Raw genomic sequence first — 27,045 nt, forward strand, 5'->3', positions numbered from 1 at the left:
ACAAGGTGTATAGAGTGTTTTCCACTATGTCACAAATTAACAAGAAAAACCTTTTATAGAATGAAGAGGAAAAGCAATAAATGAAAGTATGTTTCATTAGTAAACTCAACTGGACAGAGGAAGCTGACAAAACTGCAAAAAATAAAGTTACACAAATTCTGCCCATTTTTCTCCATAAATATTACCTGTCTTGTTGAATATTTCCAGCACTTCAGATTCCTAGCAGTTTGCTCATCTACGCTCATATTGCTGAATGAATATTTAGCCTGACCACCGGTGCAGTTAAGCTGTTTAATCTGAAATTTTCAATGCAAAGGAATGTGATGAAATCTGGAGAAAAACAGAGCTGCAAATGCTCGTTTAAACAAAAGGACATAATGTACTGGAGTTAGTCAGCAGGTTAGGCAGCATCTCTGGAAAACCTGGATAGGTGGAGTTTTGGGTCGGAACCAGTCTCCCTCGAAATGCCATCTATCCATGTTCTCCAGAGATGCTGCCTGCCCTGTTGAGCTACACCAGTACTTTGTGTCTCTTTACGATGAAACCTGGGACTGGAGAAATGACTGGAAAAGCTGAAAATTAGATAAAAGAAAAAGCTATCACTTGGCAGGAGAGGAGGGGGTGGAATGTTGGTCTGAATTGATCTGGTCAGGATCTCCTTGTCAATTCTGATTTTTAGCAGAGTCAAACCAGGAGGGTAGGTGAGGTTATGCATCAATTAACCCATATGTAATTGTAATTAATTTATTAGCCAAGTATGTAAACATATGCTGACTGCCTCTTCCATTAGGAAAGCCACACAAGGGGATGTTAGAGAATGTGACAAGTTAGACATGCAACAATAAATTCATTTTCAAACAGCTGAAAGGCCTGTGATTTTCTTTGGATTGAGTGGATTAATTTATACCGTGATGTGAGGATTTTTTAATATTGAAATCTGTTTCATGTAAAGTAAACTTCTCTCATTTCATAGGGAAGAAATAAGTTACATGGGTTTCAAAAACAAATCCAAAATATACTTGATATTTGTTTTGGAGCAGATTCTGTGATGAAGCAATTTTAAAAGTTCAACAAATTCTAAAAATATTACTATTTGAATAATCTTACAGCGCAATCATTCACAGGATGAATCTGCGCTTCCAGCTACTTGAAGATTCATTTTTTTCCCTGTTTCCATTCTGAGTGATGCAGCCTAGGCGGGGGTGGGGATGATGATGTGATAGTTACTGGAATTAATTCAGGAATGTGCTACTCCCTTCACGAATCTAATCTTTAATGAAGCATGTCACATTGAGTAAACCTGTAGAATTTATTTTTAGCTAATTGGCCAAGTCCTGCTGCTTCTGTCCAATCAAATTATGGAGATGTATATCACACACTTGAGTCTCTAGTGGTTATGTTGTGTGTCAGTGTGAGGAAGAAAGGGCAAAGTTGATACCAGTAAGTGCCAGCCCAGGGAATGGATTGTTGCATTGTTTGCAACTGTACCTACTAATCTTGTTTTGTTGTTGGCAATATGGGAACATATTTTACAATAATTTACTTCTTTACAAATTAATATTGAATTCATTGTATTATTCTTCTCTTTACTGCCTTCCAAAGTAAGCAATGTCACCAGCCAACAAAAGACAGACATTCTACTAAAGATGTAATTGTGATTAAGATGTTATGTTAGTATCGTATTTTTGTTTGTATATTGCATATTTCTGAAGAAATCAAGGTGTTTCACAGACATTGAGAAAAAATGAGATCACAAAACATAATTGTCTTTTTGGTGCCACAATCTTGATAATGACTTTATTATAAGCACAAACTTACAAACAGCTGCAGAGTATAACCAAAATGTGATTATTTTAATGCAAGTTAGATACGGGATTAGTTTCCGCATGTGAGTTCCAAAGCTCCACGTAGCCATCTAATTCTTCGTATAATTACATTCAATTCATGTCTCTTAATTACTGAAGTTTCTACAAAGAAAATTGCATCATCCCGAATAATCTTACCATGACCTCATAATTTCATACACCTCACTTAAACCTCCCCCATAATTCTAAAATAACCCCAACCCGATCTCTCCTTATAACTACATTTCTCTAATTCAAGCAATATCCTCTTTATCTTCTCTGTTCAACTACCTGTTCAATCATATTTTTCTCTGTATTACGGTCTAAATAAAGTTCAATATAGCATGTTTAGTATGATCACGCTGCTCTTATCTGTGGAATTCACTTCCTCAGAAGGCAGTGGAGGCCAAGTCTCTGAATGCATTAAAGAGATAACTAGATAGCGCTCTTAAGGATAGCGGAGTCAGGGAGTATGGGGAGAAGGCAGGAACGGGGTACTGATTGAGAATGATCAGCCTTGATCACATTGAATGGTGGTGCTGGCTCGAAGGGCCGAATGGTTTACTCCTGCACCTATTGTCTATTGTCTTATATTCCACATTTTAGTCAATAAATCATGTCTTAAATGTTACTAGGATATTTTAAATTCAATTATAAAGAGGGTTTTTCTGGAAAATACAGTAATAGAGCCCCAGAACCCCAATGGGCCTGAAACGCATTGCCAGGGGTGGTGGTAGAGACAGATATGATAGTGGTGTTTAAAAGGCTTTTGGACAGGCACATGGAAATGCAGGGCATAGAGGGATATGGATCACGATCAGATGAGATCAGTTCAGTAATGCATCACGTTCAGCACATACGAGGGCCGAAGAGCCCGTTCTTGATCTATGTTCCATCTCTTCCGATATGTTTGTGACACTATCAAATTATCAGTGGGCTCGAGCAACCTATGAGAATCCCAGGTGAATGCAGAAGTGATGGTAATTACTTGATTTTGAGTTTATTCTTATTAATTTGCTTAAAATTTGATATGATATCAAATATGATCAGATAGGCTAAATCTAAATAGATATAATTTAGTTTCTTATCTATTGGCAAATGGATAAAAATTTATACTTTGAATATCAGTTTCAGATTTTAAGTAAACAAGCACAAGCAATCCATCACAACAGCTTGAAATGAAAAACTAATTCATATTACTTAATCCATCTCAGAGAAGAGAAACACACAGATGGCAAATGTGGAAAATGAAAATATACTGTTGTTGTTCAGTAAAGGCACAATGGTCTTGTTCACAAACCTTGTATTCAGCCAAAGATATAATTTTCATCTTTTATGAAAATTAGTGTGGTTTTTGCAAGGAGCTGCAATGACCATCTGGAGAGGAAGTGGAGAAAACTGCCGTCTTGCCGTTTTATGCTTTTTTTGTGATAAGTTCCCTTTGTTGAGATTGTTTATTGTGGCTCTAAGTTGTGGCATGGCTCAAACTGCAGTACATCATGCTGAGGTTAAGAGATGATACAAACATTTTTGGAAAAACCTAGGACAAGAGGTCATAACCTTAAAGTTAGAGCCAGGCCTTTAGGAGAATAATTAGTAACCACTTCTTTAATCAAAAAAAGTGGAAGAGATTTGGAAATAATTCTGGCAAAAGATTGCAAGAGCAGGCTCAATGAATAGTTTTAAGTCTCATATTTTCACAACCACGGGTTTTAAACAATATGGAGCCACAACGGATAAATGAAGTTAGAACACAAAGCAGTTTCAACCTTAGTAAGAACACTACCCCCCACCCCCCGCTTTCTCTTTTAAATTCTTATGCCCCCACAACCCCGGTGTGCACCCATTTCTTCAACAATCCAAAACCTGTCTTCCCATTTTCTTCCACCTATATCCCTCCTTTTGGCTTTGCATTTCCTTCTTATTCTCTCCTTATCTGACATAATTTTGTCTCGTTTTCACCTCTAGTCTTTGTCACTTATCCATTTATTTTCCTTTCCTGTTGACTGACTTTACAAATACTATCAATGCTGTGTCAGTCAGATCTATCAGGAAATCATCAGGCCCATATAAGATTACCATCTAGAGGACAGTAAATGAGATGCCCCAATTGTCTTTATAAATAGTCCAATATTGAAAAAAATGTAAAATGACTTAACTTCCAATTTCTCATCACATCAAAAATCATGACATGTACAAATGATATAACATAAATTTATTTGCATTGCTTGAGGTGGGAATTCCAGTAGTTAAAATAAATCAGTGCACAAATGAATTCTCAAATTTGGTACTTCACAAATTTATTTTCTCATAATTCAGCAATATCACTGCTGTTTTCCTTTCATTACTTTAGTTCCGACATGCTGTCACTGCTTATATGTTTAAAAAAAGAAGAGCTAAACGGGGGCCTTGTTCCATCAGCCTGACAGGTCCCATTCCAACCCCCCCCCCCCCCATCACCCCTCCATTTGTCTCCGTAATTCTGGCAGTCTTTTCCAATCACGCCTGCCAAAAAAATACAGTTAGTTTCTTCTCCCTACATGTTTTCCTCCATAAATCTGGCAACTTCCTTTCCTTTGAGCTTGGCTGTATGATTCCAGAATTCCCAGATAAAGAACAATTGTGCTTAAATATAATAATACAAACCCAAACAATTTAAGCCTTCACATTGTTTGCTTTTGATGTCAAGGTGTATTTCTGCTATCACTATTCATTGTGATATAATTGAGGATCAAATGTGTGAAATTGTACTTTGTTTCTTACCTCTTTGCGCTACCAAAAAAAGAGCTGACATTCACGCACACTAAAAATCGACAATAAAAGCCTTAAATTATGTTAAAGATGTTTGTTACAAGTTCAAGGCATGGTAAAAGAAGAGATTTCTCAAGAACAGGTAGTTTGTCTTTCAAAGGTCAAAAGATGACATCTGTATAAATTCTTCTATTTACAAACCTGGTAAAGTTATTTATGACCCAATTTGTAAGCCCAAAAGTATCCCTTAAATTTTCAGCTCCATTCACTGTGTATTCACGCTTCTACATTTGTTTCTTTCTGGTGATGCAGTAGACCTGTGGTGTATATTTTCAAGAAGTATATGCTGGGATATGTGACAATTCTGTTCAGATTCATTCTGGTAAATTTCTACATTTAAAATTTTAATTTCCCAAGATTCGGAAATGAGTGCAAGTACTCCAACTTTCCTTTTTAATCTATTCAAAATGACGTTTTAAAAAATCACATGCACAACCTTAGATTACAGCAAGTTTGATTCGTTTGTACATAATCATATTGACATCTGTTTTATACAGTTAGTGATTTACAGTATACCAATAAGGTTTTATCTAATTCTTTCATACTTTAGAGATTAAGTTAGACTCTAGATACGTATTATGTAGTTTACCTATTTAAAGTTACAGTGCATTTTTAACATCTTTGTTTCTTAATGCATTGCAAATAATGCTGTTGCAGTTTTCCAATTTTAATGAGTTAAGATGGGTAAAGATTGTGATGGTGCTAATTTTCAACCATGACGGTTTTAAACCATCACAGTGGCTCAGCTGATGGAGCTGTTGCTTCACAGTGCCGGAGCCCAACAGTGCCAGAGTCCGGGTTTGATCCTGATTTCAAGTGCTGTCTGTGTTGACTTCTCATGTTCTTCCTGTGACCACGTGTGTGTCCTCTGGGTGCTCCGGTTTCCTCCCATATCCCAAAGACGAGCGGTTTAGTAGATTAATTCGACTCTGTAAATTACCCCTGGTCTGCAGGGAGTGGATGCGACAATGGGATAACATAGAACTCGTGTGAATGGGTGATTGATGGTCGGCATAGAGGACTGAAGGGACTGCTTTCATGTTGCATCTTTCAATGAATTAATCAAATGCTCAGCATCTTCATGAGAAATCTTCATAATAGTATTAGTATAACAGTTCAAACACTGTATTATGCATTCATTTGGTCACAGCGAGAACATATAAACTCCATACAGACAGTACTTGTAGTCAGGATCGAACCTGGATCTCTAATGCTGTAAGGCAGCAACTCTACCGCTGCGCCACTGTGCTGCCCCATTTTAGCTTGGGAAATTTCTAATATTCACTTCATTGCACCTATGTACTTTTGTACTGAAAATCCTTTCAGTATATATTTAATGTTAGTGTGATATTGATTGTATTTTTGTAATTTGTGGAAAAAAAATGGATTGCTATATGTTTCTAAGTTGGAGTTTCTGGAGCATTAAATGTAGGAAAAGACAGGAATTTGTATTATTTGTTAACCATTTTGTCAAATCATAAGTTTAAGATTTTAGAGTCATAGAGGTGTACGGCAGGAAACAGGCCCTTGATGCACCTTGTCCCTGCCAAACAAATTGGCATATTGGGCGAATCCCATTTGTCTGGATTTGGTCCATGTCCCTCTGAACCTTTGCTATCCATATATGTGTCCAAATGTCTTTTAAAAGTCATTTTATATCTTTATTCTGAATTGTTTCTCTAAAAAAACTGAAAACCTTTAAAAAGTAGAATATATTATTTGTAGAATATGTAGAATGTCCAGGAGATATGGTTTCATAAAATGATGTAAGTCATCATCTAAATAAAAAAAATACAAAACACATGCTGCAAAACCCAGAGACACAGGAACTGAAGATAATTTGCAGCTTACAGAAAGTATTTGCAGTGATTTAAATTCCTTGTGCTCTGAATATAAAATATATATTTTCTTTTTGTCTACTGACGTATTAAATGAAAATTGTAAAATACTGTCCATTAGTGTGACGGTTGTACAAAAATGAACCTACAACAGTCTTCATTCATATTATTGTTAGACAGTGTATTTCTTGTTAGGCAGTGTGCTTAGATTTTGGTGCAAATTTCCACTGATCCCTTCAAAAGGATTTAACTGTTTAATAAGGTCACAGAATGAAATGCTATTCGGATTACTGATAAAATTCTGTCAAACAATAAACTAAATTTGGAAGAAAAAGAGAACTAAACAGCAAAAACAAACCAGTAAATCATCCTGGATGTTGTACAAATCGGGAATGGGAAAGAAATATGGGAAGAAACAGAGTAAGAATCTAAGCACAAAATTGATTCTGTGCAGGGGCTAAAGTTGGGAGAAGTGCAAGAGAGACACCTGCTGTTCAAATCATCTTCTCTGTCTTTCAGGGTGCAAGAGGTTCTGATGGTCCTACAGGGGAGCCAGGGTCATCAGGTGTCAAGGTATGTAATGACAACATTAGATTGTCAGGGGCGGCCCAGTCTGCATTTAATAATCTTTCATTTAGCATTTAATTTACAAATATTCATTCAATATTTTATCTTCAAAGTAGTTAATAAAATTTAGAATATCTTTCAATTTCATTTTGCTGTTTACTCATTGGTTTCAAAAATGTTTTAAAGACTCCTTTCAGTATCTGTTACTTTAGTTTAACCTCTCCAGTGATGCTTATCATGTGAAAGGAACAAGCTATTAGTGATCAATGATATTATGCCGTAGCCATGAAACAAGGGTTTTCTTTCTGCAAAAGATTTTAGATATATTTAGGAGCATACCACAAGTAAATTATAGCCAGCAGCGTGTTCACAAATAAATATTAGTAATACCTCTCATGAAAGTTAACTTAATGAAGGGATTTACCATTCAGCATAACAGTTGCCTTCATGGTGTTAGTGGATAAAACAAGCCTTCTACTCTATAATTTGCTGTGCTGTTGAAGTTAGGAATGTGTTTAAAACATGATTGCCTTGGTTAATAAGGTTTATTAATTTTGTTTCTTAATGATAACAGGGATCTGTAGGGGACCCTGGGCGTACGGGACCAGATGGACAGAGGGTATGTGAAGCCAAAGAGGCAACACAATATTTTGAGTCTCTTTAATTTATCCACAGTATGTAATTATTTATCTGCCAAACACTTTAACGTATAAATTGGTTGATATCCATGTTTTATTTGCAGGGGAAAAGTGGAGAATCAGGAAAGCCAGGACCACCCGGATTTCCAGTATGTATTTAAAGTTTTTTAAATCACAATTTACAAACCAATAAAAATGATAAGTTAATATAAAAACAGCATTTACCTTGAGATTTAACGGTCCTGAGAAAACATCCTGTAATGTTCGCGAAGTTCTTAACCTTTAACTCAGAAGGAGCATGCTGAACGATTAACAGTACAATTACATGACTGAGACACATTTGATAAAATATGGAATTGTTATTTTAGAATATTATGAAGTTGAACTTGTCATTTATTAGAATGAACCTGGAAAACACTGGTCGAGGAGGTGTATGGGGATGACCCTTGTTGGTAGACACAAGGAACTGCAGATGCTGTTTTATAAAAAATGAAACAAAGTGCTGACTGCTGAGTTACTCCAGCACTTTGTGTTTTGCGCAAGGTTCCAGCAGTCTCTTGTGTTTCAACAACCTGTTTATCTTGTGAATGAGATGGTTGCCTTGTCTATGTCTTAGCTGGGATTATTTCAGTTCATGTAGAGGTCCTGTGAAAAGCACAGACTAGTTCAACCTGGACCTCACTGATCACTCTGACCATGTGGGGCTCCAGAACTACTTCAAGCGGTATACCTTGCATTTACATGAATCACCACCTCTTCACTGACTTGCTTACTCAGATATACTTATTGCCCTGGGGGTGCTAACTTGAGGATTCAATAGACAATAGACAATATGATCCCCCCCCCCCCCCCCCCCCATCCCCCCAATCAACAAGCTATCCCAAGCTGTGGTGATGTTCATATCTTGAAAGCCATATCTTGAAATTCATATCTTGAAAGTCATATCTTGAAATTCAGTGGACTAACTTTTCCTGGTTATATCTCTGGCCTATTCAGGCACTAACAGCAGTTAGTGCATCTAGGTCATGCCTGAATTTGGGGGTGATTCAACTCAGGGCCTGGATTTAATACATAGCTTTTTGTTACCAATTAGTGTCTGTACATTTGTGATCCATATTTTTAAAATTTGATCCTGATTAGAACAAATGGCCATTTAGAAGTAAGTTAAAACTCAAAACATGATGTATGGCCTCCACCTTTTCCTGAGATATGTCAGCTATAGAGCGATTCTGGATGCCTATAAAATGACCCTCTTTCTATGTTTTAATTTTGTTACAAATATATAAATATCTGAGAAGAGTCTTAATTATTAAAGCTAGTATCTAATCTGAAAAGATTGTCTAGAAAATATGTTTTAAGAAATGAATTTCTTTATTTTATTTTAAAACATTTTTCTACATACTGTTTAAAAATTGCATATCTTTATATTATAAATCATTAAATCATTTGGTTCAAACATATTTAATTACACAATCTAAACAAATGTGACACAATCTTATTAAAATAATAATCTTTGTCAAAGTTGTTGAAATATCTAAAATATTTTGTTTTGTTTTGTTTCACTAACTCATGGACTAGCTGTCCCTGGAATATTGCTAACTAAATCTTGAAAAAACCTTCAATGTTTGGATCAAGATTTCATTTTAAGATATTTTATTTGGATCTGATATCATACAATGAAAAAGAAATGGAAGTGGTTAGGTAAATTAGAATCTTATGCATGCATCACCATTTTTTGTGAGTATTTTGCCTGGATCAACAAGATTCAATAGAAAATGGTTTGGTAGACATTTTAGTGAAGGCTATAATTTTAAATATTATGCTTGACGTATTTTTTTCGACACAGCAGATATGAAGAGGAAGTAGATGCATAGGATTTACCTTGCTTTCAGAACCTGATTAATTCACCTTGCAAAACACAATGAAATGTCATGGTGATCCCAGAACTCATATGAGGTGGGGATAAAGCTGAGACATCTGCTGTGAACTGATCTTTTGGAATCGGAAAAGCGAGGGTTGTAACGTGTAAGACAGGATAAAAGAGTCAAGGTCAGCGGAAAGTGAAGACCAGCAATGCCTATGATAAAGTTCTGCATGGTAGGCTGTCTGGAAGATTAAATTACATGGCATCCAGGGAAAGGTTGCTTGGCTGCTTGGAAATAGAATTAGCTTCATGGAGGGAAGGTAATGGTGGAGGTTGTTTATCGGACTGGAAACCTGTGACTAGTGGTGTGCCTCAGGTATTGGTGCCGAACCTATTGCTTCAATGATTTTGATGAGAACTTGCAAGGCATGATTAATAACTTTGTAGATGACAGTGAAGATGTTATCAAAAATTACAACAGGATTTTGTTCAATTGGGCAAGTGGGCTGAATGGTAAGTGGCTACAGTGAATAGGATCCTGGGGAATGTTGTAGAGCAGAGGGACCTACGAGTGCAGGTGCACAGTTCCCTGATGTGGTGTCACAGGTAGATAGGGTGGTAAAGAAAGTTTTTGGCACATTGGTCTTCATCCATCAGGGTATTGAATGTAGAAGTTGACTCCCACAACTATCTATACTACACTTCTTTCCACCCCGCTTCCTGCAAAGATGATCTCCTACTCCCAATTTCTCCATCTATGCCGCATCTGCGCCCAAGATGAGGTTTTCCTTGACAGGACATCCGAGATGTCCTCATTCTTTAGCGAACAGGGGTTCCCCTCTCCCAGCATAGATGAGCCCCTCACACGTGTCTCCTCGGTGCCCTGCAGCTCTGCTCATGCTCCCTCACCCCACAGGAAACAGAGAACAGGAAGAGTCCCCCTATTCCTTACCTTTCACCCCATCAGCCGTCGCATACAACACATAATACTCTGGCATTTTTATCACCTCCAACGGGATCCCACCACTTTTTTTTTTAATTATCAAAAAAATTATTTTAAAACAATATTTACAATGCAATAAAACAAAACAGAACCCACCACCAGAATACAATACAAACAAATAAACCAAATGAAACTATTATACAACTATATTATAATCCCTATCCAGGAATGTTATATTACAGTTGTACAAGATGTTGGTGAGCCGCATTAGGAGTACTGTGTTCAGTTTTTGTCACCTTTCTGGATGTTATTAAGCTGGAAAGAGTGCAGGGAAGGTTTACAAGGATGTTGCCAGGACTGACAGGCCGGAACTATAGAGAGTGATTGTGCAAACTGGGACTTTTCCCTGGAGCTCAGGAGGCTAAGGGGTGATCTCATAGAGATGTATAAAATTATGAGGGGAATTGATAGGTGAATGCATGGTCTTTTACCCAGGGTAAGGGAATGAAGAAACATAAGTTATTGCACAGTTTGGTAACCCGGGTAAGTGAATCAAGAAACGGAGAACTTAGGCATTATTATTTTACACCATGTGGTATCTTATCCGTCCATTTTTAGGCTTTATGAACCTCGAAACTAATTAGAAGATATTGAAGTGAGGCATGAATAAATTCCATGCATAGGTCATTGTATGTATAGCTTCCTTGATATAATTACTTTAGACTTCAGAAATACAACACAGAAACAGGCCCTTCAGCCCACCTAATCCATATCTATAATATGTACATTTATCAAAGATTGAGTAACTGTTGACTTCCAATCCTCAAACAGCAAAGGAAATCGGAACATTTTCTGCAAACAAATGTCAATAATTTACACTTCATTCACCTTTACGTATATAAACTTCTTATTTCATTGTATTGCCTACCAGTCTGTTGAAAATGAACTTGATCACTTTAATGTTGCAGGGTATATCAGGACCTTCTGGTCCTCCAGGCATAAAAGGAGTTCCAGGAGAACCAGTAAGTATCTTTACCATTGTTTGATGGGATCATGGGTTCAAGAACAAAAAAATTAATAGAGGAGAACAGACCCACAAATAGTTTTCAGTACATATGTTATATCATAAGTTCTAGGAGCAAAATTAGGCCATTCAGCCCATCAAGTCTATTCTGCCATTCAATCATGGCTGATCTATCTTTTCCTCACAACCCATTCTCCTGCCTTTGCCCCACAACCCCTGACACCCTTACTAATAAAGAACCTATCTATCTCTGCCTTAAAAATATCCCAACTGTGAAAATAATTTTTGTTCTCAATTTGAACGTGAAATTCAATCCTATTATGATCACTCTTCTCCAAATGTTCCTTTAAATTAGATTACTAATTACTCCACAATATAGCTTGATTCCTGTTGGATTCGCTATGTATTATTCCAGTGAACTCACACAATACATTTCATTTTGGCAAAGTTTGTATTATTTGCTTATTTGCTAAACAAATGCATTAATAAGTTCTGAAAAAATGTCTCCCTGACTTACTTGAAATGTGAAAGATAAAGGCTAAAATTAATATTTTGTAATGCGTGTGAGCAAAAAGCAACTTTTACATTGCCAAACACGTTTTGGAAATAGAAAACATAAAATCCTGGAAACTCAGCAGGTACGTACGTGTATTCTGTGGAGAAAGACAATAAGATCAGTTCACGAAGATCCAAACGAAAAGTCATTAACATGAGAGGTTAACTCTATTTCTCTCTTCACAGACTCTGCCTGCCCTGCTGATATTTTCTACATTTTTTAATTTTATTTCAGTTTTTCTGCATTCACAATATATTGCCTTGACAAACTCCAGTTTGATAAAACAATAGTTTACAGAAGAATGTAGATTATTAGTCTTGTTGACTAGAATCCATAAAAAATTATTAGGATTTTAGATATTACATGCAAAAAGGTCTAACCTTTATTTGGAATTTTCTTTGACAAAATAGTTGTTCAGTATGCCTATGCCATATTACATCTGGCATATGCCATCCTATGCCATATTACACCTGGACCCTGACCCTGTCCAATACCTGGAGTCTCTGCATGTGGGCAACACATGCCTGAATGAATTTGGGTTAGGTGAGGATGGCTGACCTTGCTGGCCCCCTATACCTTGAGTTGAATGCGGTGTGGTGACGAGGCTTTGAGTCCAGAATCCCCATTTCCAAAATGCACTAGCAGAAGTCCTTTTGTTTTGTTGGTCTCCTGACTCCAACCTTCATTATTGTATTATGTGGCAGCTTATCTGAGGATTTTTGAAAATAAGAAAAGTAAATAGTTATATCTACTGTATTACCATTGTCCACATTCTCTGTTACCTCATCAAAAAATCTAGTAATATATGTTAAGATAGATTTCTCTTTATGAAGTAGGAATTCAGTACATTACTTCATATTTTTGGAATGTTCTTTCTGGTAGGCATTCCATTTGTTCCTTACTAAAGTTAGGCTGAATGGTCTTTAGTTCCTTGCCTGTGGTCTGTATTTTTAGATTCAAGTTTTATTGTCTCTCAAGTTCAGTGCATTCATGTCAACAATGGAAAGTGCAAGAGAAAGAGCAGCTTTCATCCCACCTCACCCACTGCCAGCACGGCCTGTTTGATGCACAACAGCATGCACTTTTATCCAATTTGCCATGCATGTTAATATTTAGCCAGACGACTACCTTTTGCTGAGCTGTGAATAAGCTTACAGAATACAGAGAATACAGAGATGCTGCCTGACCTGCTGAGTTACTCCAGCATTTTGTGAATAAATCGATTTGTACCAGCATCTGCAGTTATTTTCTTATACAGAGAATACAGAGCTTTATTTGTCATTCGGTACCGAGGTACCGAACGAAATTACATTGCAGTCACACAAAAAAAAAAGAACACAAGACACATGACCCCAACACAAACATCCATCACAGTAACTCCAAACACCCCCTCACTGGGCAGGTTTGAAGATTATTTTCATAGAGCAATACAGCACTGGCATAGTCCGTTTGGCCAAAAATGTCTCCACTGAATATGGTGCCGTGTTAAACTAATCTCTGCTTACACTTGAAGCATATCCCTCCATATGTCTATCTAAAAGCCTCTTAAATACCACTATCACATCTGCCTCCACTACCACCCGTGGTAATATGTTCCAGGAACCCACATTCTCTGTGTAAAAAAACGCCCTCTAGTCTGATATTCCACCCTGGAAACAAAGGTTCTTGCTATCTACTCTATCTGTGCCTCTCATAATTTTATAAATTTCTATCAGGTCCCGCCTCAGCCTTCCATGGTCCAGAGAAAACAATCCAACCTTTCTTTGTAGTTAAATCCTTCTAATCCAGACAGCATTCTGGTAAACCTCTTCTGTTTCCATAAACCTCTTTCCAAAAGTTTCAATATCCTTCCTATAATGGGGTGACCAGAACTGCGCAGGATACTCAACCAGAACTACACATAATTCTTGACAACACTGGATTTTTTACTCAACATTTCATTGCAAAATGAAACAGACAAATAATTTCAGTGATGATGTCATTCAGTGCAGCATATTCTTTCTCAACACACATCAAATTGTGTTATTATAAAAGAAAGAACTTTACTAACAGTGTTAACTAAAACTTTGTGGGTTCCTCAGTGATATATGCCTGAATTGCCCACTAAGCAGAACTCAATACCTGTTTATTCATCATCAGAATATTTTAGAATAACCCCTTCATAAACTGATTACATCCTCCATTGTGACCATTATCCAAATTATTTTGCTTATTTTTTAGGGGCCACCTGGACCAGAGGGAGTAATTGGAATGATGGGAGAGATGGGTCCAAAGGTAAACCAATCATTTTTACAAACTGTATATTGTATTGTTGAAGGTAATTGTGATATTTTAAATGTTTACATTCAGCTTCATAAAAATCAATACAAATCAGATATGATGTGAGTTAAATTTATCATTAAACCTCCTGTTCATTTCCTGAATTGTATGCAATATAGTGAGCCCCAGATTAACAGATGGAGTGAGCCCAGTGTCACAAGTTCATATTCCTTATCATCTTGCTTTTAAAACTGAGACTGTTCACTTAATTGTCACATTGTAAACCGTTTTGTCCTTTGTATTGCAGTACATCAGAACCAGTTTAAGGCTGCACAAATACATTTTATTGTAGTTTTTGGACCCTTAACCAGACAGTTCAAAAATAATTCTAGTACTCCATAAAGAATGTCAACCCAGGTTCCAGAAATGAGTCTGAAAACTTGTGGTACATCGAGGAAATGTTCAGGAGTCAGAGTGGGGCATTGGGTTGTGCTCTTGGTGGCTGCTCAATGTGACAGCAGAGAGGATGCACTAATTTTAGATTTTGCCCACATTAACTTTTTTAAGTGAGCCCATGTTGTGGCATGAAAAAAGTCAGCTGGCAACTACGATTAGCTAGCCAGCGAGTACCCTGTTGGCAGTCAAGCACGTACTGTGAGCAACTGCCAGGGATTGGAATATATTTGTGGGCCCAAGACTAGCACTCCTCCTGCTGGTGCCACAAAGATCTGGTCAAATAAAGTATCTGAATCTTTGGGAGAGGTCTCCAGTACTTCCTTCCAGAGCACGAGTTCACTTCTCAACCTGGAGAAACCATAACTGAAGTAATACCCCTGGATAAAAATGTAAAGAAGTGATTTGCATTTATATAACACCTTTCACACTTCAGAGCATTACAAAGCATTTTGAAGTATAATTTCTGTTGTTACATCGGAATCAGAGTAGTCATTTTGTGAAAAGCAAATTCCAATAAGCAGATGTGTGAAGATGATCATAACTAGTGTTGGTGCCATTCAAAAATATGTTTCAACACAAGGAAAAGATCTTATCTGTCTACTTTAAAAGTGTGTTGCGGGAGCTAATTCATCCACTCAGCAAATAGTTTTAACATCTCAGCGAAAACAAGTATTTCTGTTAGTGATACACCTCTTCACTTACAATGCTAGAATGCCCTTGTGCATCATGTGCTAATTTATAGGTCTGAGTTGTTGAGCCAGCAGTGAATTTAAATGCACAATGTTTCATCTTCCTAACCCCACCACTTGATCACCCACACCCATTCCATGCCAGCACCTCCTCTGCCCCCAACTAGTACTTGAAAATGTGTCCTTTCATCTCAAGAACTTATTTCCAATACCCACTATCAATCTTTCCCTAAAGTTCTCCTCTAAGGCTCTTAACAAAGACCTCATCTGCACCTTAATGCTGGCAAGCATAGGAGAGGAGTTGCTTTGTACTGATGCATTTTGACCAGTTTCAACCTGAATTTCATAAATAGCTCTACCTTTCTCAACCTTCCCTTCAGCAATTCTTCTGAACATCATAATGAGTCTGATTGCCACAGATTCCATCGAAATAGTGGGTATATGGAAGAAGGTAGTTGAGACAAATACTAAAACAACATTTAAAAGAAACTTGAACAGGTACATGGATGGGAAAGGTTTAGAGAGATATATATTGGCCAAACACAGATAAATGGGACGAGCTTAAATGGAGCATCTTGGTTGGCGTGGATGAGTTGGGCCGAAGGGCCTACTTTTGTGCTGTATGACTCTATATTGATGTGATGATGTTATGAATTTTCCCTGAAGATTTCTTATTTTTTAGGGGTTGCCTGGTCCTTTCGGTGAGCCTGGACTCCCAGGTGAAGTCGGAGAGAAGGTATGTCATTTTAATCGGTACTGAATGAACTTTCTATGGATAATGGAGGCTTTCGTTTTGAAGACTGGCTCTCTTATTACAACCCATTCCAATTGGGCAGCCAGACAGAATAAACCAGAATTACTACAGCAGGCCCTATTCTTCCTGCAAAATTTATTTAGTGGAAAGGGAAAGTGGGCTGAAAATAGCCCTCTGTGTTCTGAGTTTCCTTTGCAGTTCGTTAAATATGCACCTGTTTTCTATCAGGTAATATAATTGGAACTGATTTTCTAAAAATGACCAATTCTCTATTTTATGAAATAAAATGAGAGAAATATACCAGTATATACTGTAAGTAATTGTTTTAAAATCTGCCATCTTAAATGAGTTTTAATTTTGAGGAGTGTTCCGGCTGAAAGAAATTGCCAGCTCCAAATTTTCTGTTTCTACTACCTGAATACTAGCTGCAGACAAAGTTTACGTTGCGCCACATGTGGAATGCGCAGCAGCAGAATTTTTAAAATAACAATTAGCAGGTTTATATACGTGGCTTTAACTTGTGGTGGCTGCTCAACTATGCAAGTCCGTACCAGTACACAAACAGGTTTAAAATAATTTATGCCTTTTTTCTACTCATCAAACCCTCCAATGCATTAAATGTGATGTTTTTTAATTGAAGAACCAATCAGCCATTTACTCCTTTGAGGGGGTTTTACCATTCAATTATATTACCATTCATCAGTACCTCAATTCCATTTACCCGCTTTTTCTTCTATTTTGCATCAGTCGCTATTTTGAAAAGAAGGGTCTCGACTCGAAACGTCACCCATTCCTTCTCTCCAGAGATGCTGCCTGACCCGCTGAGTTACGCCAGCATTTTGTGATACCTGCTATTTTGAAAATGTACATTAACCCAGTACCCACACTCTCTAGGAGATGAAATTCAAAACTTTATGATAAAATGCTTGCTGATTATGAATATTATGAATTTAATTCTAAATATTCCCTCTGCTCCAATACAGGAAATAGTTCTTTTTGTATCAACATCTCACTTAAATTACCCTCAAATTTATAAACTCAAGGGACTACTAGCCAGGTTTATCCAATATGATCTCATAATTTAACTTTTATGTTTATAATCGTGTGAGTCTGCCCAACATTTGTTCAAAAGCTTGAGAGGCAGTGCCCAAAACTGAACACGGCACTCCAGAGAGGATCTGATCAAAGCTCCGAATTATTTCCTTGCTTTTGAAATTTGGCCTCTTGAGATAAAGGCCAACTATTAGACTTTTGTATTAACTATATAACTATATAAATTGAACTATATACTTTATACCTATGCATAAAATATTAATGGTTTTTCAACATAGATATTTGAATCTTTTTACACTTAAAATAACTCAACAAGAAAACAGCTGTGCCTGACTTTGTTTGATCCAAAGTGGACAATCTTACATCACTCCACACTGAACATTTGTCATAATTTGCATATTTTCTCTTATTTATGTATTTTCATAATTTTATCCTTCTGCCTACATAATTTATTGTGCATCCTAACATGGTGCTCATGTGCAAACTTCCTTTATCTTAGTCAATAGCTTTGATTAAAAAAAAGCTGATGGTCCTGCACAGACTTGATGGAAATGCTTTTAATTACATTCCCAGCAAACAAAGAATGAACTGATCAGTCTTGCTCCGAGCTTTCTATCAACAATTACTTATCTATTCACATATTTACCTACAATTCTAAGTACTTCCAGTTTTGCTGATAATCTCTAGTGTGGAATCTTAACAGTTACTTTCTCAAAGTCCATTTGACAACATCCATGAACGCTAACCAGAAAAAACGAAACCATAAAACTTAATATTCAATAGCCCAGAAAATCTGCTAGACTTGCTCCACTGTGTCCCAAAGGTGGCGGGTTAATGCAGTTTACTGTACAAGCCATTAATGTCATGCATATGAGATGTATAGGTAGTTGCCTCTTGCACCTATACTCTTTAAGTTCACAAAGCAGCACAATCAGGAACTCTTAGCAATAAAGCACTAATAAATTATTGAACTAAACATGTATTAAGTCTGAGAAAACAGTAGGAGTTGTGCAGCAGTCTGAATTGCAACCTCACAATCAGGCACAAACTTGACATCAGTGTGAAGTTTGCTTGTTCTCCTTGTGATCATGTGGGTTTTCTCTGGGTGCAACAGGGTTTCATCCCACATCCTAAAGATGTACTGGTAGCTTCACTGTCCACCATATATTAACCTGAGAGTAGGTATTTGGCAACAGAATTTGGGGGAGAAAAGGAACCCAGTGCCAGATGGTCATGGGAGAGAGAATAGTTTAGAGAGAAAACCTGGGGCATGGGACTGAGAGCCACATAGAATCAATGTATCTAATAACCATTAGAGAAGAAAATATGAAATATAAATAAAATGCTAACAATTCAGAGAATGAATGCACATAATCTTTTCAAAACTAGAGGGCATAGGTTGTGAGAGGGGAAAGTTATAATTGGAACCTGATAGGCAACCTTTTCACACAGAAGGTGGGAAACAGATGGAACCAGCTGCCAGAGAAGATCGAACAGATGCAATGACAATATTCAAAAGTAGTTTGGACAGGTACACGCATAGGAAAGATAAAGAGGGATTTGGGCCAAATATGGGCAAATGTGACTAGTCACGATAGGGGTATCTTGGTCGGCATGGATGTGTTGGGGCAAAGGGCCTATTTCCGTGCTGTATAACTATTACTAATAATAAACGCTGCAAATTTCATGACAACCCACTGAGGAGTAAAATGCTACTTGCTGTTGTACACTGATAGGACCTCCATACGCTGCAGCTTACATAGCTTTAACCTCAACTGAGATATACTTCTCACATGTACTTCTTGCTAACTCTATGAGCACAACTCGCTCCCACAATTACAAGAAGAGTGTACACAGACAAACACCTGTGTCTGCTGTTCCTATACAAGCTGTTCTTTTCCAAATATTATTACTTACTTTTATCTTTAGATGATTTTGAACAAAACACCCTGTCAATCACTCAAAGAAATGTGGCCCCATAGACTCAAAAATCCGGTTACCCTTCCAAATTGTTAAAGTTTACACTAAACCTTCCTTATGTAATACAAAAATCACAGCAATTACATATTGATTGATACAAGCTGTGATTTGATTGTACTATCTCCATCCTGTTACTGCTACACATTCATACACTGTTCAATCTAGACACATTTGATGCTTCATATTCAACATTAGCATGGCAAAGGTGCTTTGAGAGTGAAAAGTCTAAGCTTGTCAGCATTCTACAATTTGTGAATGGGTTTAATTTTCATGATAGTTCAAATATTTATCACTTTCAAAGATTTGGGACAGAACCAGATCTATTGGCGAAATCTTTGCTAAGTATGGGTTGACCTGCAAATCTTTGTCTATAGTTACCTCTTCAGGGTTTGAATTCCCCTCTGGATGGCATGAGATTTAAAACTACATTGGAATGGGTGAAATGATCTGCAGCCCATTACATCTTTAAGAGCAGTCTTTTGAGGTCAGCAATGTGCGTTGTCTCTTTGCTGCTAACTACAAAATCTGCACCATTGTTTATCTCCATAATACAGTTAATTTCTAGACAATGGGTGCTGATAAAGTTAGAACTCTAGCAGTCTTGAGTATTCCATGACTGGACTGCTTAAAATTATGGGGAAAGCAGAGGTTTACTTTATCTGAAGGCATCCCTTGTGTAATGTTGATAATAGCAACATAGTTTTGAGATTTTTTTAATGACATACAAAGTTTTCTCATGATATATTTGAAATGGCAAATCAAGAATTTGTCCCATGTTTATCAAATAACATTATTTTAACTAAATAAGTTTCAATAGCTTGGGTGCACTTACAAGCAAGTTGAAACAAGTTGAAGTTTCAATGAAATTTGTCAAAGCATGCCCGACGAGATTTTTTATTATTTTTGCTGACTAATAAGACAATTTGCACAAAACCTGTATTTTAATTATTGTGATTTGACCAGGATTGTATGATACAAAGGGATTTGAGATTTAGAGTTTGTGAATTAATACAAATGTTTCAATTTTTCCGACCCATAGGGTGCAATTGGTCCAGCTGGAGTTGCAGGTGAACAAGGACTCATGGGCCAAAGGGTGAGTTATTGATTATGTGACATTCCATTGCTTTTCGCGTTCCGAATATGAAAACGTATCCAAAAACATTCTTCCAGAGTGTCATGGAGGAGGCCTTTGTTGTTTTTTTGCCTCTCATTCCTGTGTTAATGACACCTATTATCCTTTGTAGTGAACAGTTGTTGTAATAACCAACATAACACAAGGATGTCAGGAAATACCAGCATCTACTTTATCATGCTGGTATAATCTGCCCTTGTGTAACTTAGTAAAAACACACGTACATAGCTTAAATATCATTTACTCCCAACTGAGGTTCTTTTGGGTTGAATGATTTCCCTTTTTTCAGATTACCAGTCAGACATGGGTTATATAAACAATTAAAGGTCGAAATATTACTATGCATTTTTTTTCCCCAAAATTTTACAAGGGTTACTTGACCCATGTACTTCTGCAATATTTGAAAATGTATATTGTCAGAGTGCTGGTAATGTGAAAATAGAGGTTATCATTATGTTTTGCTATCAGTCATAACATGTCACTTAATGGTTTTCCAAAATAGTCACAGATAGTTCAGGTAATTCAGGTAGAGAAAATCAACAAAACTGCAGATGCTGGAAATGGAAATACTCAGCAAGTGAGGCCACATCTGTGGAAGAGAAATAGAGTTAACAATTCCATTCAAAGACCCTTTGTCAGAACTGGAAGGAGAAAAAAGAAGCGTGTAGTGTTCTGTGGGGGTGAGTTAATGTCTCTGACAGGGTAAAACCAGAGTGACTACAGAGATAGCTGTAAAGTTATCTAGTTAATCACTGAATAGGTTGAGAGTGAGAACAAAGACAAAAGGACATAGATAAAAGAAAGTAGCATGCTCCTTTTTCATCCTTTTTTTCTCAGTCCTAAGGCAGGCAAATGGTAATTGTTTTTATGGGCAAAAAGGTTTGCATGGACATGGTGATCCGAAGGCCAGACCATGAGCTGTACCACTCTATGAATCTGCTTCAGAATTGGTGCAAGTGCCCAGCCGGACCTGGCCCTGTCTTTCTGCTTTGCACTTGCATCTCCATCATTGCTTGGCTAAGATCTTTTGTCCATGGTTTCACACTGTAACTGCTTCCATTCACTCATCGACCAGATAATCTTGTTTATAGTTTATTCCATGGTCACCCCGGTTTTACCCTGTCAGAGAAATCCCCATCTCCCAACATCCTAGCAGTTTAACAATCTTCAGAAACACACCAAATATTTATTTTCTGTCCTGATACAGGGTCGACCATTCCTTTCTATCCACACATGCTGCTCAACCCACTGAGTTCCTCCAGCGGGTTGTTGGCTGCTAAAGATTCCAGCACCTGCAATATCTCATGTCCTTTTTATTTTCTGCTATGCTTACCAACCATTAAACTATCATTTAAGAAATTGATTGTCTTCTAAAAATATTGTTCTTTCGTAATCCATCCATGTTCTTTGCAAGATAATCCTGTAGTTAGATTGCATCAAGTGTCTGTAGTCATTTGTCCATTCCAATACACTACCCTTTCAAATCAATATTTCTCCCCTGCCCTATAGTTCCAGACAGAGGCTCTATAAAACTCAGTGCTTCCCAAACATCAATAGATACATTTTGTTTTACACAAGCATAAGCATATCACAAAATGGGTTTGCTTCATTGAGTGACCTTGTAAATTAGGAGTTCCTCGGTTAAATCCTGCAACATCCTTGGTCTTTGTAGGCACGTAATTTAGGACATCATTGGGACCATCAAACCTTGCCGTTCTCTATTCTGATTGCAGCACCCAATTCTTCTAATGGTCAGTCTATAAGTTTATCTGGGTCTGTGGTGAGATTACATAAATAGAATGCATTAACTGTATACTTATTAATATTATTATTATTATTATTATTAAATTAATGTTACAAATTATGCTTTGAAATCATTTTTACTACATAATAACCAGACAAAACTGACATCTTCAGTAATCATTTTTTTTATTTGCAAAGGGTGAGCCTGGTCTGGTTGGTGATGATGGACCCATGGGAATTGATGGGCTCAAGGTAAGCATTTCAAGCATGAAAATACACAAGCACAATATCAATGGAACTAAAATCTGAATAGAGCAGCATTAAGATCACACAGACATCAATTTATCTTCAGCATCCAAGACATTTTAATTTAATATATGCATAGCATATTTAAAATTAACATTTAAAATATATATATTTGCACATACCTAAGTACATTTTGAAAATATTAGTTTCTCCAACTTGGATATTTCAAAGCAGGGGAGAACATTTTTTTGATGGACTGTTACTGTTCTTGCCTCCATATTATTTTGCCAGAGATAATATCTAATGCATTACTCATAGATATGGTCATGTTGTTTATTTGAGCATTAGACTTCCAATAAGGCTGCATAGCAGAATATAGCAGAAATAGCAGATCTTGCAATATCGGGCCTCTACAGCAATGGGCCAGGTCATGCAACTCACTCCCCATCAGCTTCTTGATCAATAACTGTGAGCTCTGACCTCTCCCTTACCAGCACTACTAACTACTACAATTACCGATCCCAAAGGCACCAGTTTCAGCAATAGACCTAGAAATGAACATCAATATGTCTAACGATGAACACATATTGAAGATACATTATGTACACTAAGATAAATCACTCTACAGAGTTAGTTCAATTGCATGATTTAAAGATTTTTAAAAATATATAAAATGTGTAGTTTTAACTGTTTTATCATCCAGAAACAAATGGAGAGTTTGAAAATGAGTTTTGCTGTTCATCGAGTGAGGCTAAAAGTCTAAAATGTCAAGAGAAAAAGCTATAAGTTAAAAGTTGTGAGAGATTGGGTGAGGGTTTAAAGCAGGGAGAGGGTGGCATGACGTTTTATAGCAGGGAGAGGGTGGGGTGTGGTTGAAAGCAGGGAGATGGTGAGGTGACGGCTTAAAGCAGGGAGAGATTCGGAGGACTGTTTATAGCAGGGAGAGTGTGAGATGAGTACTTGAAACAATAAGGTCGCATAAAAGAGTTAAAGTGGCAAGAAAGCAAGCAGAGAATTTAGAACAGTGCATGGCAATGTCTTAAACAAAGGGCAAATAATTAAAAAGCATTTTTAGCCCAAAAGGTAAAATATTGATTTTTTTGTTGTTGTAGATTATAATGTTTTGATATTTGGATTGCAAAATAGATCTATAATCAATTTATCTGGGTAATCTCATCTCATGACTAACATTAGACATCATATCGTATGGCTAGGATTTTCACCCTAAATTATCAGGATTAACTATACAAAAAGTGAAGAAAGTATCTGCCTTGTGGTTGGAAAATTGTTAGAAAATGAGTTTGTACTTCAATATATCAAAATATTACAATGCAGTTAAGGTATGCCCCGTACTATAGTCCCATCTTGCAAGTGTAGCTTGTACGGTAAGGAAAATGTCTTCACTTGGTAAGGTGTAAACTTTGCAATTCTCTGTCTCAGTGGTTGATGAATGTTCAATCATGAATTATATTTCAGGCCAAGATTGTTGACACTCATGGAGTCAAGTGTTATCAAAATTAGTTTGAAAGCTGGACTTGAGGTACAAGATCTCTAGGAACAGTGAAGTGGACTCAAGAAGCTTGTTATGTTTTTAGAAGTTTAAAAAACTATAAACAGACAAGAAATAAGCAAATACATGGCAGGTGAAATTTCAATCAGGATACTTTGAAGTGTGTGTATTGGTGGAACGAATGAAGAGAGGATAAAAAGATGCAATTTTAATAGATTTACACGAACCCCGACATGAACGTGCACAAATCTCTGAGAATAGCACAGAAAGTTTAAAAGGCAAAAACTTGATAAAATGCTGATTAAACCGCTGTCGAAAATACAAGAAAACCAAGTTTTAAAGTGAGTGGTAAAAAATAACCCCGGTGTAAATTTCCCTGGTGTGGGACGAATAAAGGAATATATTATAAAATGAACAGGAAAACTAAGGAAAAAATGTGATTAGTTGATAAATGTCAAAGACTTGGCCCAGGTATAATAGCTGGATTGGCCTACTTTGCATTAATATCATGTAAATATGAAAGAGTGATCAGTAGTTCCAGTAAATTAATTAATCCGTAACATGAAGTCCTATTAATGGTCTTGTTAGAGTGTTTGTAAATTTGATTGGTGTGATTTTAAACAGCACCGTTTGTCCAAATCTATTGAGAATCTCAATAATAAATTACAACTTTTTCAAAACCACTGAATGCCTTCAAAAATTTATTCTGTTTCAAAATGTTCATATCTATCTCTAGCTGTTCCTAACTTCCCTGCTTAAAGCACTCTATAGACTTTAGACTTTAGAGATACAACACAGAAACTGGCCCTTCGACCCACTGAGTCCGCGCCAACCAGCAATTTTACAACTTACCAAAGCCAATTAACTTACAAGCCTGGTATGTGGAGTGTGGGAGGAAACCGGAGCACCCGGAGAAAACCCACATTGTCATAGGGAGACTCCATACAGACAGCACCCATAATCAGGATCGAACCCGGGTCTGTGGCGCTGTAAGGCGGCAACTCTACTGCTGTGCCACTCCTCAAGTGCCTCAGCATAGCATATGCTTCTTAACTTCCTTTAATGACCACCTAATTTCTCTGTTATTGCTTTTTAACATTGGGCCAGAATATACATATGACTAACTGATGAGTCCATGGGACTTTAACTTGCCGCATTTAGTGTAGCTCCTTTCATTTGAATAGGGTCAATGGCATCCACACTTGTAGGTATGTTTTTCATTTATTTTTGTATAATATTTGCTGAATGCTGTAATGCCATGCTGCTAATATAACTTGCTTTAAAGGCAACATATCTTGCTGGCCCTACTGTGACTGAATGAGCTACATCTGACTGAGCACCTTAATTTTTTTCTCCCGTTAGGGTGACAAAGGAGACCCAGGGACTGAAGGGGATAAAGGAGAGAAGGGGACAGAAGGATTAAAAGGAAAAGAAGGCCCACCAGGAGTACCAGGAATCACGGGAGTACAAGTAAGAATCATTTCTAATGATTTCTACAGAAAGTGGTGTGATTAGAGATAACAATTTACAAGAAGTAACAGTGATGTCCCCCTCTCTCTCCCTCCACACTCCCTCTCTCTCCACTCTCTCTCTCTCTCTCTCTCTCTCTCTCTCTCTCTCTCTCTCTCTCTCTCTCTCTCTCTCTCTCTCTCTCTCTCTCTCTCTCTCTCTCTCTCTCTCTCTCTCTCTCTCTCTCTCTCTCTCTCTCTCTCTCTCTCTCTCTCTCTCTCTCTCTCTCTCTCTCTCTCCACTTCTCTCTCTCTCTCTCCACTTCTCCCATCTCTCTCGCCACACTCCCCCCCTCTCTCTCTCTCTCCACACCTCCCCCCTCTCTCTCTCTCTCCGGATGGCGCTGACGATGGCTGCCACAGTGTGCTGCTCCTTGCTGTTTTGTATGCGTTTGTTCGTTTGTGTCGTCTGTGTCGTCTGTGAAAATCCCACAAAGATCACTTTCATGAGAGAGGTTCTCATTAACATCAGATATACGGTACCTTCAAACATCATTCCGGATTTCTCTCACTTGCTCGATTATTTGGACATACTCATCGGCGGGGCTGTGGCTGTGTTCAAGGTCTTGAAACGTTGGACCCGTGGGAAGCGCTCTGGAGCACTCACCCGACTCCAGCGACAAGGATTACGCACGCCGCTCCTGAGTATATTCCTCGCAAATCTACGTTCTCACAATAACAAAGTGGGCGAACTGCAACTCCTGCACCATACAAACAAGGACTTCTCTCGAGCTGCTGCCCTGTACTTCACCGAGACCTGGCTGTGTGAGTTGACCCCGGACAATGCGCTGCAACTGGCTGGCTTTCAACTACATGGAGCGGACCGCGAGGCAGAGGCAGCGGGAAAAACAAGAGGAGGTAGAATATGCTTCTATACTAACCAGGACTGGTGCAATGACATCATGGTACATGTCTAACCTCTGTTCCCCCAATCTAGAATAATTCTTTAACAACTGCAAACCCTTTTATTCTCTGAGGGAATTTACCTATTTTATTCTTGCTGGAGTTTACATCCCTTCCCCAAGCCTGCGTACGTGAGGCGCAAACACAACTCGCTGACCAGGTATTGAGGGTAAAGAGTGACTTCCCCGACTCCATGGTCATTGTTTTGGGGGACTTTAACAAGGCTAACCTCAGTCGTGAGCTCCCAAAGTACAGACTTCATGTTACCTGCCCCACCAGAGGGGAAAGAACACTTGATCACTTCAATCAAGGACACATATCGCTCTGTTCCCCGGGCGGCTCTGGGCCTCTCTGATCATTGTTTAGTTCACCTTATTCCAACCTACAGGCAGAAACTAAAATCTGCTAAGCCTGTGGTCAGAACAATGAAAAGGTGGTGGACAAGCGAGGGCATTGAAAAACTACAGTCCTGCTTTGACTGCACTGATTGGAATGAGTTCAGGGAAGCAACCACAAGCCTCGATGAGTACACAGATACTGTAACATCCTATGTCAGCTTTTGCAAGGACAGTTGCATTCCCACTAAGACTCGGATCTGGTACAACAACGACAAGCCCTGGTTCAGAGTAGAACTCAGACAGCTCAAAAGATGAGGCCTGCAGGAGCGGGGATGCAGAACTCTACAGGCAGGCCGTACAAGCTGAGAAGAGGAATCAGAGCTGCCAAG

General features: G+C 37.8%; 1 protein-coding gene across 1 annotated transcript in view; it reads left to right on the plus strand.

Annotated features, from left to right (window-relative positions):
* The window catches only part of LOC144608367 (uncharacterized), a 334,350-nt gene that overhangs the window by 224,649 nt on the left and 82,656 nt on the right, over positions 1 to 27,045 (plus strand). Inside the window, 9 exon segments of the mRNA XM_078426045.1 lie at positions 7,013 to 7,066; positions 7,635 to 7,679; positions 7,803 to 7,847; positions 11,474 to 11,527; positions 14,306 to 14,359; positions 16,172 to 16,225; positions 20,316 to 20,369; positions 22,350 to 22,403; positions 25,270 to 25,377. Of these exon segments, the coding sequence (XP_078282171.1) occupies positions 7,013 to 7,066; positions 7,635 to 7,679; positions 7,803 to 7,847; positions 11,474 to 11,527; positions 14,306 to 14,359; positions 16,172 to 16,225; positions 20,316 to 20,369; positions 22,350 to 22,403; positions 25,270 to 25,377 (522 nt within the window).

This window comes from Rhinoraja longicauda, chromosome 31 (assembly GCF_053455715.1).
Source record: "Rhinoraja longicauda isolate Sanriku21f chromosome 31, sRhiLon1.1, whole genome shotgun sequence".
In the NCBI taxonomy this organism is placed as follows: Eukaryota; Metazoa; Chordata; class Chondrichthyes; order Rajiformes; family Arhynchobatidae; genus Rhinoraja; species Rhinoraja longicauda.